The 13,698-nt window shown below is 34.3% G+C and overlaps 1 protein-coding gene and 1 pseudogene across 2 annotated transcripts; one reads left to right on the forward strand and one right to left on the reverse strand.

The window, feature by feature from the left end:
• Positions 1 to 884: 884 nt before the first annotated feature.
• On the forward strand, positions 885 to 3,930 carry LOC143612045 (uncharacterized). The gene is made up of 5 exons (XM_077086117.1): positions 885 to 940; positions 2,077 to 2,907; positions 2,980 to 3,157; positions 3,352 to 3,437; positions 3,665 to 3,930. Exons 2-5 carry the CDS (start codon positions 2,116 to 2,118, stop codon positions 3,746 to 3,748), a joined length of 1,140 nt encoding a protein of 379 aa, XP_076942232.1. The 5' UTR covers positions 885 to 940; positions 2,077 to 2,115; the 3' UTR covers positions 3,749 to 3,930.
• Positions 3,931 to 5,711: 1,781 nt separating this feature from the next.
• Positions 5,712 to 10,430, reverse strand: LOC143612047 (protein kinase STUNTED-like; annotated as a pseudogene). Its single transcript, XR_013149887.1, has 10 exons — positions 9,842 to 10,430; positions 9,679 to 9,776; positions 8,925 to 9,171; positions 8,132 to 8,836; positions 7,809 to 8,057; positions 7,565 to 7,725; positions 7,211 to 7,290; positions 6,966 to 7,113; positions 6,182 to 6,331; positions 5,712 to 6,091 (listed from the first exon to the last, which is right to left on the reverse strand). The product of XR_013149887.1 is annotated as a protein kinase STUNTED-like (transcript).
• Between the last annotated feature and the right edge of the window lie 3,268 nt (positions 10,431 to 13,698).

Below are 13,698 nucleotides of genomic sequence, written 5' to 3' on the forward strand. Positions count from 1 at the left end.
ATTGCCATTAAAAAAAGTTAAAGCAAAACCTAATGTAAAAAGAAATTAACACCATCAAAACTTACATGATTGTTGCAATACTTAAAAAAGTTGGTTAATTTTTATCTATCGTGCACAGGTCGGTCAAATTCATAATCATAATCAATATGTCGGTAAATGATTAATCATAACCATAACCGATCCGTTATAGTGGTTTCGGTTCAGTTAATCGTGACTAAAACAATGAAACTGACCTAAAAGTTTGTGGCAGAGTTTTGTAATTGAGCCTACAAATTAGAACCAAAATGATGGGACCGTTTTTGATTTGAACTCTTAACATGTTTAGAAACATGCATATATGTGTTGTCTACAATAAAGTTGTATTTTCTTCTTTTTTTAAGACTCTTTTTTATCTATAATTATTGTTGATTAATATGGTGTGATTAGATGATAAAAGTAGTGTGGCTTTGAGTGATAGGAAATAGTATTTACACGGTGTCTTCAATACTAATTATCTCGCTTATGCACTACCAATTCTTGTTTATCAATTAAATAGATGGATCGACTCGGTTATGACAGGTTTAAAATGATCTTTAAACAGAGCCGAGCCACATTTAACGATTATCGGCAAATCATTAAACTGACCCTTGATCGCATCGCCTATCGGCTAATTAAAATCAGTTCAGTTTTGTTGGTCATAATTTAGTAGTTATCGGTTATGACTATTAACTTGGTCACCCCTAAGTTCTAAGTTATAAAACTTTTTTTTACAAACTAAAAGAAAATCAAATAAAACGCTCGATTAATTAATTAATTAATTATAAAAAATAATTTATTTAACTATTGGAGTCATTGATATTGATATACATAATAATAACGCCCCCAAATCATCAATTTATATTTATTGAATTGAATCAGCAGAGCCAGAACTGAATCCTCTCGCCTTGTCACTCACTCACAGGTATCATCGTTCAATCGATAGGGTTTTTTTGCATAATATTATACACATTCTGCACCAGAGTCTCTTCGTATTATTATTATTATTATTGATTAGGTTTGTTTATTTATTATGTTCAACAATCTCTCTGCTAGTACTAGTACCACTTGGTCTTACCTTACTTGCTTCTATATTATATAATAAATCAACTCTTTGTTTGTTTCGATGTTTCTTTCATAACTTAACTTATAATTGCCTGAATTTTCTTCAAATTAGATTATTTTTGTTTTCCTAGGGCAACAACATTTTATTATTTTAGTATTTTGACCCAAAAGTTAAAAGTCAAAATCAGTTGTTGCTACTTAAATCACAATATATATTTTGTGGTTTTAAAAAGCATGCATGAGGCCAAACCTTACAACGACTTAAGGCGCAGCACTTCGTACCAAAAATGCACGCCTTTTGTACACTGCGCTTTTATTTTTTGTACATCTGGATGCTGTATAACAAGCTTTTTAGGTTGTACATGTATGCACTTTATATATTCAACCATATATGAATCGTATTTATATCTAAATACTCGCGTACAAAAAGCTCAGCTCGGCTTGGGGCCTTGTCTCCTCAGTGCGCCTCATGCTTTTTTAAAACCAAGATGTGAAGCCTGGTGGCTAGTGCTGAACATAGTTGATTGAAGCTTGAAAATTGCAGTTATAAATGAATTTAACTGTTTGTTGTACTTAAGCCTTAATTTGCTTATTTCATTCTGTATCATTCGATGTAAAATTTATAAATATAACTTTGTGTTATAGTCCAAAGTGCTGTAGATTATATGGTGATTAATGGCTAAGTTTTAGGTTACTTTGGATGAAGTGATCTTGTAATCATTTTGTATCCGAGTGTGTATTATATAAGACATTTGAATTTTTAACATTATCATATCAAGTCTAACTTCATAAAGAATTTATTTTTATATATAACTAACAGATGATGTGAACACTCATATCATTTTACTTTTCAACTTAAGCAAATCTTGAATGCCAATTTCTATGAATTCATCTTATTTGTATCTTCTTTTCTTAATCCATACTCTTTATGAACAAAATTTGGTTTAATTAGATGAATACTCAACCAAATTCATGATTTTTATTTATTTTTTGCAGCTGATCATTGTGAAGGTGATATTTACAGTTTGTTTAAACATGGACTGTTATGATGATGAGTTAAACGCCATTCGATTAAAGATACCCGAGTTATGTTTTGATATCAAAATTTTTGAGCTTGATCCTAAACACCCGTTTTACAAGAAAGTGAAAAATGGTGAAGCTAACGATCAAGAACTGGATAGTGATTATGCTTGGTTTTTTAATATCTGTTCTGAAGCTACTGAATGGGAAAAAGACACTGTAGGTGAGGATATAAATGAATACGTAAACAAATACGAAGCTGAAGCCGAAGATGAAGATGAAGATGAAAACGAAGCTGAAGAAGGAGGTGAAGATGAAGGTGTATATATAGATGAAAACAATAAAGATCCCGAATACTTATTGTTTTTAGAGAATCTAACAGAACATGGTAAATCATATAAGCTGAAAATTTCTAACAATGATGGGGAACCTGCTTTTATGTATTATGAAGAGGGGAATTTGGATTCGTGTGATAATAACCTTCAACTGTCTACTGATAATAGTGGAGACGAAGCAATCGTTTCTGAAGATATACCAATCGAGCAGAAGGCTAAAAGGAAGGTGAATGAAATGAATGGCGAGATTGAGATTCGTACTAAGAAACAAATTTCTAGAAGAAAGAAAAATAAGGATGATAAGTCTATACCACAGGGTGCCACTGTGGACTCTACTAACAAGATGTGCGTTGACATTAAAGTTAAACATGAAGAAGAATCTTTTGAAAATGAAGAGACTGTTACAACTTCTGATTCAGATGTGGTGATTTTGGATAATGTTGAGAATTGGAGTGAAGTGAAAAATAAACATGTATATATTATTATATATGTTATCTACCATATTTGTTTGATTTATATCTAAATAGTTTGATTATTATTTCAGTTAAAGGAGAAACTGATAAAGATTCTTAGGGTTCCATATAGTGAAAAGGAGTACAAAGAACTTTCAGATTATATAGAGCAAGAGAAGCCCGTTTTGCAACTTAAACCCTTGCGTAAAGGCAGGTCCCGATCGTTTGCTCAAGCTGGATTCACCAAAACTGTGCTTGGTTATGGCCCCCGTAAGTTAAAACTTTTCACATATTGGTTTGACTGTCATGCAAAAGACGGTTATGCAACCGCATAACCACCTTCTTTTTCCATTATATCTTTGCAACACTACATATTATGTGGTTCTCTGCTTAATTAGTTATGTATTGAGCACGGGTAACATAAATTAAGCTGTATTGTTCGTTTTGTTATCTTGATCATGCAGAAAGATTTCAGTCGATGCTCAAAGCTGCACAGAATGACAAACCTAAAGCTATTAATCTCTTGAGAATGTTTCGTTTCTGGCTAGAAGTAAGCTTTCTAAATGAATTTACATTTCTCGGGTCAACCTCGACACATTCATTTATTGAAAAAGTTAGATTATTACTGTAAATTATTGATAATTAGTTTTATTGATTATTACTGCAAATTATTATAATTCTTTGCTATTGGTGGGATTTTTACTGGGTATGGTTGTTGTAGTTTTATTGATAAAGAACTTTGTATGGAAATTAGTAACTTTTTTTCGTGGATGACAGCATGTCCCAAACGTGGATGCATTTCAACCATGGAATGATGAGGATATTCTGAAGGTGCGGCCAAGAAATAGAAGAATGCTCTAAATCAACATGCAGTGGTTTTGAATAAATTCCTTGTTTGTAAGTTTTTGGGCATAAATGTTTAAAGCCGTTGGTACAAAATGGTGGTTTTAAGATAACCTCAGCGTAACCCATTCTTCAAGAAACTGGTTGATTTGGGTAATTTTTGTATGCTTAGTTTATATTATGGGTCTATCTTATGAAACTCGTTTTCTTTGTCTCTCTTTTTCCCTTCTTTATTTGATCCTTATCACCTTGATTCTCTTTGATTTGATCCGAAGTAGGCTAACAATAGTAGTGGTAATTTCTGACACGAAAATAATTAGGTTTTGGGTTGCATAGTTGAAGAATAATTCAAGCAACCGTTGGAACTTTGAAGAATCTGTTGGGCCAATGTTAAGGTGCACAAGCTAAGCGGTTAACCGGTTTGTAACCAGAAACCTAACCGGTCACTACCCGGTCCAATAAAAACCGGTTTATACCTTATTATACCTGACGGTTTATAACCGGTTGTACATTTTGGCTCAAAAGTTGGTTAATAACCCGGTTACAAAACTGGTTGACCGAAACCGGTTTTAGGTTATTTAATTATATTTTTAAACCTCTTTTTCCGGTTATTACTAATTAACCGGTTCGGTTATACTAGAAATCGGTTATACTGGTTAGGCTTATTGTGCTTGATAACCGGGTAGTACCCGACCCGATTAACCGGTCTAACCAGTTACTTGATCGTTGGCCACTAACCGGTTTTCGAATAACCGGAGAACCGGTTTGTGCATCTCTAGGTGCGAGTCTTTTGCTACGTCAGTTGAATAGTGTGACTAATAGTGGATCGATATGCGAGTCTGGCTGTCCGGGTTAAGAGTCCGGTCACAGGAATGTCGCATGGCTATTTAAGTAGAGCCTTATGTGATGAATAATAGAGATATACATACATATAGCCAAATGGGGTGTTTACCGTTAGGTTTAGAACTGTGAAGCACCTAAACTAGTCATCAGTTTAATTTAGCGGTCGGATTTCTTTTCTAACTTTTGGTTGGTTCTCGGTTTATATCAAGAGTCGGTCATATAAAAACGAACCAGACCGTTCAAAACTTAAAATAGTATATATTCATGCGACACGTAATACATTACGTCCGCCTCATCGACCGTTACATTGCAGTAAACTATTCATACGCATATGATTTGTTTTTGTTCTTACTTCTTGGTTATGTTAAAAGTCCTTGTACAATTTCTAACTTTTCAATATGCTATATGTTATTGTTTTTGTAATTTCCGTTACAATATGCCATATCTGAAGCCTGAACCAAGTTTACCTAGAGTTAAGGATATCAAGATAGGTAACCTTCTTTTGTGAAAATCCAAACCGCTGTTAGCGGTTCGATTTGGTTTGGTTTTAATGTTAAGCGGTTCATTTAAAACAGTTTGGCTTACTCCGTCATCTTGGCTGGAACTCGTTTAAAATTGGGGAGTTGTTTTCAACTCACCGAAGCATTCGTTGATTACTATGCCCTTCCACGTCTCTGGGTGGTTTTGACCTTCTCGTTTAAAATTGGGGAGTTGTTTTCAACTCACCGAAGCATTCGTTGATTACTATGCCCTTCCACGTCTCTGGGTGGTTTTGACCTGTAGGTCAAAACCATCCTGTGAACACCCCTCAAATTCTAAATCTCTAACCTTTTTATGAACGGGTTTGGGGTAACTCGATTAACCAGTTTAAAAAACTAATCAATGTGTTTTATTTATGTCATGTTTAAACCATTAATTAACACGTTTACAATTCACAACTTTATTATTAGCCACAACCTATATGACCCATTTAGATAAGCAGATTACACGATTTTAATCAAGTGTGCAAGGCTTACTGTAAATATTTTTACACAAACAAATATACATGTAACATACCAGGAGTAACACATAATTATGTTTTTATTCTATAAATTAGGAAGCAAGTCTCTTTTTTACACTTTTTGGAATTTCATCTCACCAAAAAGAGACCATTCTAACTTCATTTTAAGTAACACCACAAAACACATTTACAAATCAAAACCTAGAAATCAACTTAAAACCAACTTCACCTCCTAAAATTAATAAATAAACTTGATCATATTTTGATTATTAGAATATTAGAGATTAGTCAAAGCTTGATGACCTGCTCCACCTGCCACGTAGATAATCCTCTAATGAGACACTAGTTTCCTCCACACTGCTCATTGAAAGAGGGGAGTCCTCCACATCAAGCAATGCAAGGTTTAGATGTGACCTTATGTTCGATTCCTCTTCCGACACCTGTACTGTCGCGTCCGACCCCACTTCTAACCGGGCCCACTTGCTCGTCTCAGCATCCCCTTGAAGCACTTTCACAACCTGTCACAATTTATGTTTGTTCTTAATTATTATTATTACTAAGATGAAATGAAATGACATTTTGAACAACTAATTTATTTATACACTTACAGAGCTCATGTGGGGCCGAGCACGTGGGGCCCGGCGTATGCAAAGAGTGGCTGCTAGGGCCATTCTCTCCATTTGATCAGCATCAAAGTTGTTGCCAAATGTTTGGTCTAACAGTTGAGAATATTTCCCACTGCTCAAGATCGGTTTCGCCTGTAAATTTAATAATCAGGTTTTAGGTTGTCATATCTAACCTGTTAGATTAAACGGGCCGTGTTGTTACCCATTTGATAACATGTCGACTAGCCAACCCATTTACACCCAACTAAACTGTCGGCCCGTTTGACTCATTATGGGTGGATTTCATGATTTTAAACTCGTTTAGATAAACGGGCTACGGTTTGCATCTTAAAAATCTACCTGTCGATACGTTTACAACCCACCAAACCATTAACCCGTTTGACTCATTTAGATAAATGCATTGGCCCGTTTAATAACAGGTTGACCCGCCAACCCGCTTAACACGCTTACAACTTGATTACAAGTCAATGTCAAAATGCCAACCCGTTTGACTCGTTTAGATAAATGGGTTAAACGGGTCGTGTTCGGGTTACACAATTTTACATGGTCCTGGACTCTAGGCTAGAGTTAATGTCTTTAACCAAACAAGTCGACCCACTAACCTGTTTAACTAAACATGTCTACCAATTTACATGTTCACACCTTTATCGAAAAGCGTCAACCCGTTTACCACCTGCCCAACAGGCTACCCGTTTGACTTGTTTAGATAAATAAGTTAAATGTGCCATTTTCAGGATATATTACTTGTATAAGAGCATATACATACCCATATAACCAAGCTTTCCTCGCCTTTAGGATATTCACTGCTTATCGGTTTTCTCCCCGAAAGAAGCTCAAGAAGAACAACACCAAATGCATGCACATCAATCTTATCAGTCACTTTTCCATACATGAAATATTCAGGAGCCAAGTAACTGCACAAAAAATCTTTACTCAGTTTAATCTTATATATCTTACTTTCATATGCATTAGTTGGTATTTCTGAAAAACATTAAAAAAAAAATTACATACCCGAAAGTTCCTGCAACATCAGTGCAAGTTATCTGAGCCGAAGTGGTCGACGACCACACTGCGAGCCCAAAATCAGAGAGCTGGAAAACAAGAGATCAAAAAATATGTTAATATAATCAACAAATGCAAGTTAACAAAATTAACGATTAAATAAATGGGGTTTGGATCAAATACAAATGAAATTAACGTGCTAAACGTGAGAACCAAGTAGAGTAATTATATATACAAGTAGAGTAATTATGTAATTACTCTATGATAATTACTCTACTTGTATATATAATTACTCTACTTGATTCTCACGTTTAGCACGTTAATTTCATTTGTACGTTAACCTTCCCCTAAATAAATGATCACCTGTGGCTCAAAATCATCAGAGAGTAAAATATTTGATGATTTAACATCCCTGTGGATTACTGTTTCATCACAGTTATCATGTAGGTAAGCAAGTGCTTCAGCTACACCCACAGCAACCTTATATCTCTCATTCCATCCAAATGCAGAATCTTTCTTATTGCCTAATTTAACATATAACAATATCAAGCAGTTGCAAAATAATATAATTCTAATGGTATAAATAAATAAAAATAGTATTATTTACCGTGCAAATTATCTTCAAGACTTCCTCTTGACAGAAAGTCATAAACTAAAAGGAGATTGTTGTCTTCAAAGCAAAACCCGAAAAGGAAAATGATGTTTTGATGATGTAAAGTAGTAATAATCTCAATTTCCAAAACGAATTCTTTCAGGACGTCTTCAGATGATTTCAAGATTTTAACCGCTATTTCCTTGCCATCGGGAAGACACCCTTTGTAAACTTTACTACTCCCTCCTTTTCCTATCATATTCTCTGAAAATACAAATAAAAAATTTCATTAAAATGTGAGTCATGAAAATTTCAAGATAAAAAAAAAAAATACAAACCGTGTTTGAAGTTTTGAGTTGCAGAGAGAAGTTCTTGATACTTAAACAATCTACAAGTGGCTGAATATTAGTCATGAAGACCTAATTCTTTCGGTAGGTTAACTGAATCATGATCTGGTGACGAAGATAGATCAGATTGAAACTCATCACCACCAACACAAACAATTGCTCGATTTTCTGCATTTACTTCAACAGATCCGTCTTTTTGATCATGAAACACACCATCATTTCCTGACTCTGAGTTTGTGATCTGAAACAATGTCTAACCGGCAGCTTCATAGCCCATTGGACCACCGAGATCTGGTGGACCCGCGATTTATCAGATGGGAGATTATTAGATGAAATGACTCGGCGTAGAAGCGGCCAACCGGGCCTTAGTTCAGGTAACTCTCTTAATAATAAAGAGGTTGAACTTGATGAAGCTTCTAGTGTCTGTACAGGTACTAAAGCCATTGAGTTATCTTCTTCATCATTTACCGGATGAATCTTCAAGAACAGGAGCCATATCCATCGAACATACTGTACAGTTATCTTGGATTGAACTCGGTTTGCACTCAGATTCAAGATTCACTAAAGCCAGCTCAAGTTTCTTGCAGTCATTTTGATTGTTTTTCGCTTCATTTCCATGTTTTAGTAATTTTGGATTAGTACTCAATGATCTCTGAATCAAACTAAACAAATGATTCTTTTGGCGATCCGAACTCCCTGCAATGTTACCAAAAGTTAACTCAACATCAAATATTATAACATGTTTTAGAATCGAAATCGGATGCATCTTGTTAATAAAACTTACCTTTTCCACCAGAGGTTGATGAAATGGATTGTCTATGAAACACAACTTTACCATTACTAACAGCGATCACAGAACAGGTTTTCGGTAGTTTTTTAGCACAGTATCTTGCTATGGAGGATGATGATCTAGTAGTATGGTTAGTTCGTGATGATCCAACAATGATCTCATTTGCACCATAAGATTTCACTTCTCGAACAAGAATTTTTCTAACTGAAGTGCCTCTGCAGATCTTTAACTTAAGATCCACCTGCAAAATCCCCAAAATTGTAATAAATTGAATTATATATTCATGATTATGTTCTTTAAATAGCATTAAGTAAATCAGTTAATTCGCCAGTGCCAGCAACCAGAGTTTAAAAACTGGACCAGTCGGCGATTAACCACTAGCCGGCAGGTGATAACTAATTTCAACAGGTCGCGTGTCAGTCAACCCAAAACCTGTTTTTTCTTGTGTCGAGATTCGGTCATGTCAAAAATTGCCGCCCCTAGAAAAAACAAGACTAGTCGGCGATTAATCGTTAGCCGGCCGGTGACGACTAATTTTTAGCCAATTGACCAAATCGCCCCTAGTCGGACCAAACGTCGCCAATTTCCGGCCAACCTTTGTAAATTGCATACAAAAATGTGTATATATAAAACTAAAAATTACATATAAAAATTCCAATCTGATTAATCCCAATTAACCACAAAAGTCCCCACCACCCCAGCCGACTAGATTTGAACAAATTCAAAGCTAAATATAACAAAAACCTACCTGTTTAGGGTTACAAAAGCCTTCATAAACAGCAAGAACCGAATCGAACGAATTCACAAGCGACAACAACGAAGATTTCCCCTCACGATCCACAATTTCTTCAACCAAAACACACACAATTAGCAACTTAATTTCACAAAATAGCAACCATAAACAACCGTACCATTATCAGTCAAAATATGCAGTGCAACAACACGATCACCAGCCTGAGCTTGCTTCACCAATGACCACGTCAGCAGCTCTCTACTCTGCGAATCCAGCTTCACTCCGACCACCACCGTCCGTCCTCCGCCCACATTCCGGTCTCTGTATTCTCCGGCGAGATCCATTTCAAAAACCCAGGTGCAGGTGAATCAAGATTCAGTTTTTACACATGGGTTTTGATTGTCTTGATGTTTTACACATGGGTTTTCATTATCTTGACCTATTATTGAGAATTCCGGTGAAAAAAGTGTGATTTGGTGAAAACCCAGATGCAGGTGAATCAAGATTCAATTTTTAAGACATGGGTTTTGATGATGTTGATGTTTTAGAGATGGGTTTTGAATATCTTGGACCTGTAGTTAAGAATGCGGGTGGAAATAGTGAGATTTGTGGTGTAATGGTGGCCGGAGATGAAGATGAACAGTTGTGAAACGGTGGTGGTGGCTTTATTAGTATTAGGTTTGGTTGTTATTATTAATATTATGATGCTCGTGTACAAGTGGGACCACGGACTCAAGTCACAAGCCACTAACGTTCTTTTTTATTAATTGTTAATGTTATTATGACTTTATTATTTTATTTTAATGAATCTGGAAATATCTAGTAAATTAATTGTTTTCTGTAACTGCTTCATGGATCATGTTATATTAAACTGGAAAATAAGTTTTTTTGGAAAAGAACATGGATTTGATTATTGGGGAGGTAGGAATGATCGGTAAGGCCCTGTTTGTTTTTGCCTCTTTTCTCTGAATAGAGGAAAACGTTTGATTCGGTCAGACGTAATCAGACGTGGGGCTGTTTGTTTATTTTCTGGCATTAAGAGGTTCAGCTTCTTAATAGCATCTGAACCAGTAAGAGCTTTTAGTGGGTCTGCAAACCTCTTAACCCAAAAAAACATACGTTTGTCTCCGGCCTCCATTAACTTCTAACCCGGAGACTAGGCTCCATCTTCGACGACTAAAGGTTCGTCTCTAGCCTCCACCTCTTAATGATTCAGATTTCAGACATTTGAACCACCTCTTAACATTCAGATGTGGTATTTAGATTCAGATTTAAATCTCTAAAAAAACAAACGGTGCCTAAGTTTTGTTGGGAGTAAATAAATTACCTTTTTTTAGAACGGCACTAAAATAAATTACTAACGTTTAGATTAGACGTTACTATGTGGATAAAGTTGAATTCTTTGGCTTAATAATCTTGATTGGATTGTATGATTTTGGTTTCACTTTTTGGTCGGTTTAAAGTTTTAACTACCAATTATTATGAAATTTTATTTTTTTTTCCTTAATGTAGTAAATAGGTAATAACTGCAAGTTGATTATTTAATTAAAAGTTATTAAAAAAAATTAAAATCAGAGTTAAAACTAATAAGTGCGAAAGAAAAGTGAAGAAATTAAAAACAAGGCTATACAAGTGTTGACATGTGGTAATGAGAATGAGTTGCAACCTAGTTTGATGTAATAACCAGTTTGCTTAATTTTTATAGTTTAAAAAAAATCCAAGTAGTGTAACAACCTACCAACCGTTTGGTAATGGGAGAAGTCTAACATCATCCTAGTCATCAATTGGAATTGCAATACTCAAGTTACAAGTAGTGATGGCGTATGTTTCATATTATAAAAACAATGTTTCGTGTCTGGTTTTATATTCGTTAATTACTCATTATTGAATCCCTGTTGGGCTCGCATGTTTATGTGTGGGTATTATGTTTACTCGTTTATGATCTCATATGGTTACAAATTACCCGTTGGATGTCAATCGCCCAAAATTCGATATTGAACACACTTAAAAAATCGACTTGAAACATAAATATTCAACTACGCTTCTAACAATTCTGTAATTTTGATATTTGCATGTTTCTAACCTTATCATACTAACCATTTTAATTTTTAAGGCCACGTATTATATTAATATATATGGTTTTGATGTGGTAATGAGATTGAGCGATCAAACGAGTATCACCTAACAACATACATGTTCTAAACCCGTGATTATTATTATTATTATTATTATTTTTTTGAAACTAATCTCTTATTCGTTCCTGTACTCCTATACCCAAACACATTCCCTTGGTATTTTAAGTTTTTTCATATGATCCAGCTTCATTTATTATTCCTAGTCAACGACAACTCTCATGTCCTTATTAGTCATAGCAATACCTACCATGAGGTCACTATACCCAACAAGTCTTGGTTATATGAAATTAAAGTATGTGTTTATGTAGTGAATCGCGTATTTTAGTGTGTAGTTTTGAACATTAATGAACTAGTTTATGGCCTCGTTTGACACAAATACACCTCAAGTTTGCTTGTAAAGCTCTCTTGTAAGATTCTTAAAGCAATCTTAGTGTTATTTTTGTTATCTGCTTTCAATGTTGAGTTACTCTCTATTTCCTCTCAAAGTAAAGCTAGCGTAATATATACTAGACGCGACAACTTTTGGCATCAGAGTTGATCAATTTGCAACATAATCATTTTGGTTCTAGTACTCTTACTCTTCCAAATATCCATCAAAATTCCATTCTTTAATTTCATTGTCTTCTATATGAAGTATCCCATTTATCCAGTTATATCCACACCTAGGGAATTTGCACATCCTTAGTAATAACGCTAAGTGAATAACATATTTTTTTTTTACTTAAATAACAATCAAAGTTGAGTTAGAATAAATCTAGAGGCATATTATATGTGAATAGTATTAAACACAATAAAATTTAAAAATGGTTTCACCTTCTCCTTTTAAGTCTCACCATGCACTGAAAATTCAAAAAAAAAAAAAAAAACCTAAACGAAATAAAAGAAAAAAAAATTAAGCCTTTAATAAAAACAGTATTTTTATTAAGTTTAAACATTTAAATATAAATCAACTCTTGCAAATATAAAATCCAATCCAGTTAGCATAGACAACCACTCAAATTCAATTCAAAAACCCATTTCTTAAGATCCAAGTATCTAACTTTTAAAATTTAATGTTGTTAACCTCTTTATATGAAGTTTGATGTAAAGTTTGTTTAGAAGAAGAGTCAACGTGTTTTGAGTATCACGTGATGATTCAACTACTACATCCGAACACGTGGCATGTTACAGCACGACAAAAGGCTCACCACACACGTGGCTTCCAGCCTCATCACTGACATTCACCAAAAGATCTCATATGAGTCATCCACCAACAAAAATATTACAATTTTCCATGAAATGTATAATGCTTTATACTACCACTCTGTATTAGATGGTTAGACAATGAAAACGGTATAATTGATAAATATTTAAATACATTATATGATTAAAATTACGTATTACATATAATATTGAAAAATAAAAAGTTCATAAATCTCTAAATTACAAATATGTTGCAAGTTTTATATATACAAATAAATTGCTACAGTTTTACCGAAACATTAAAAAACTATACGTTATATAGCAACAAAGCATACATAATTTTTTTTTATTTGAACTAATTGCTCTAACCATTGATTAGGCCATCTGATGTCCAATTATTGCTTCTACTAATACCTGCAATTCACAACAAAAAATAATCAAACTAACCATGATTTAATACCAAACAACTGTCTCATTCATTCAGTTCGATTTGTAGATTCATAATGAGTCAATAGATCGAAAGAGAGAGGAAAAAAAAGAAAGATTGGCTAAATTCATTTCAGCTCGATTTCAAAATAATAAGGCTTTTGTATTCATATGTGACACCCATATTGCTAATCAAAATACTGGACAAGGAGTGTTCCGGTTCCAACAGGTCCATACGAAATTAGTCACGACCTTCTACCCAACCCGCTTATGTTTTTGATCTTGTAAATAA

This window comes from Bidens hawaiensis, unplaced genomic scaffold, assembly GCF_021521415.1.
Source record: "Bidens hawaiensis isolate Kalapana, Puna unplaced genomic scaffold, B.hawaiensis_p1.1 tig00033134_1, whole genome shotgun sequence".
Taxonomy (NCBI): Eukaryota; Viridiplantae; Streptophyta; class Magnoliopsida; order Asterales; family Asteraceae; genus Bidens; species Bidens hawaiensis.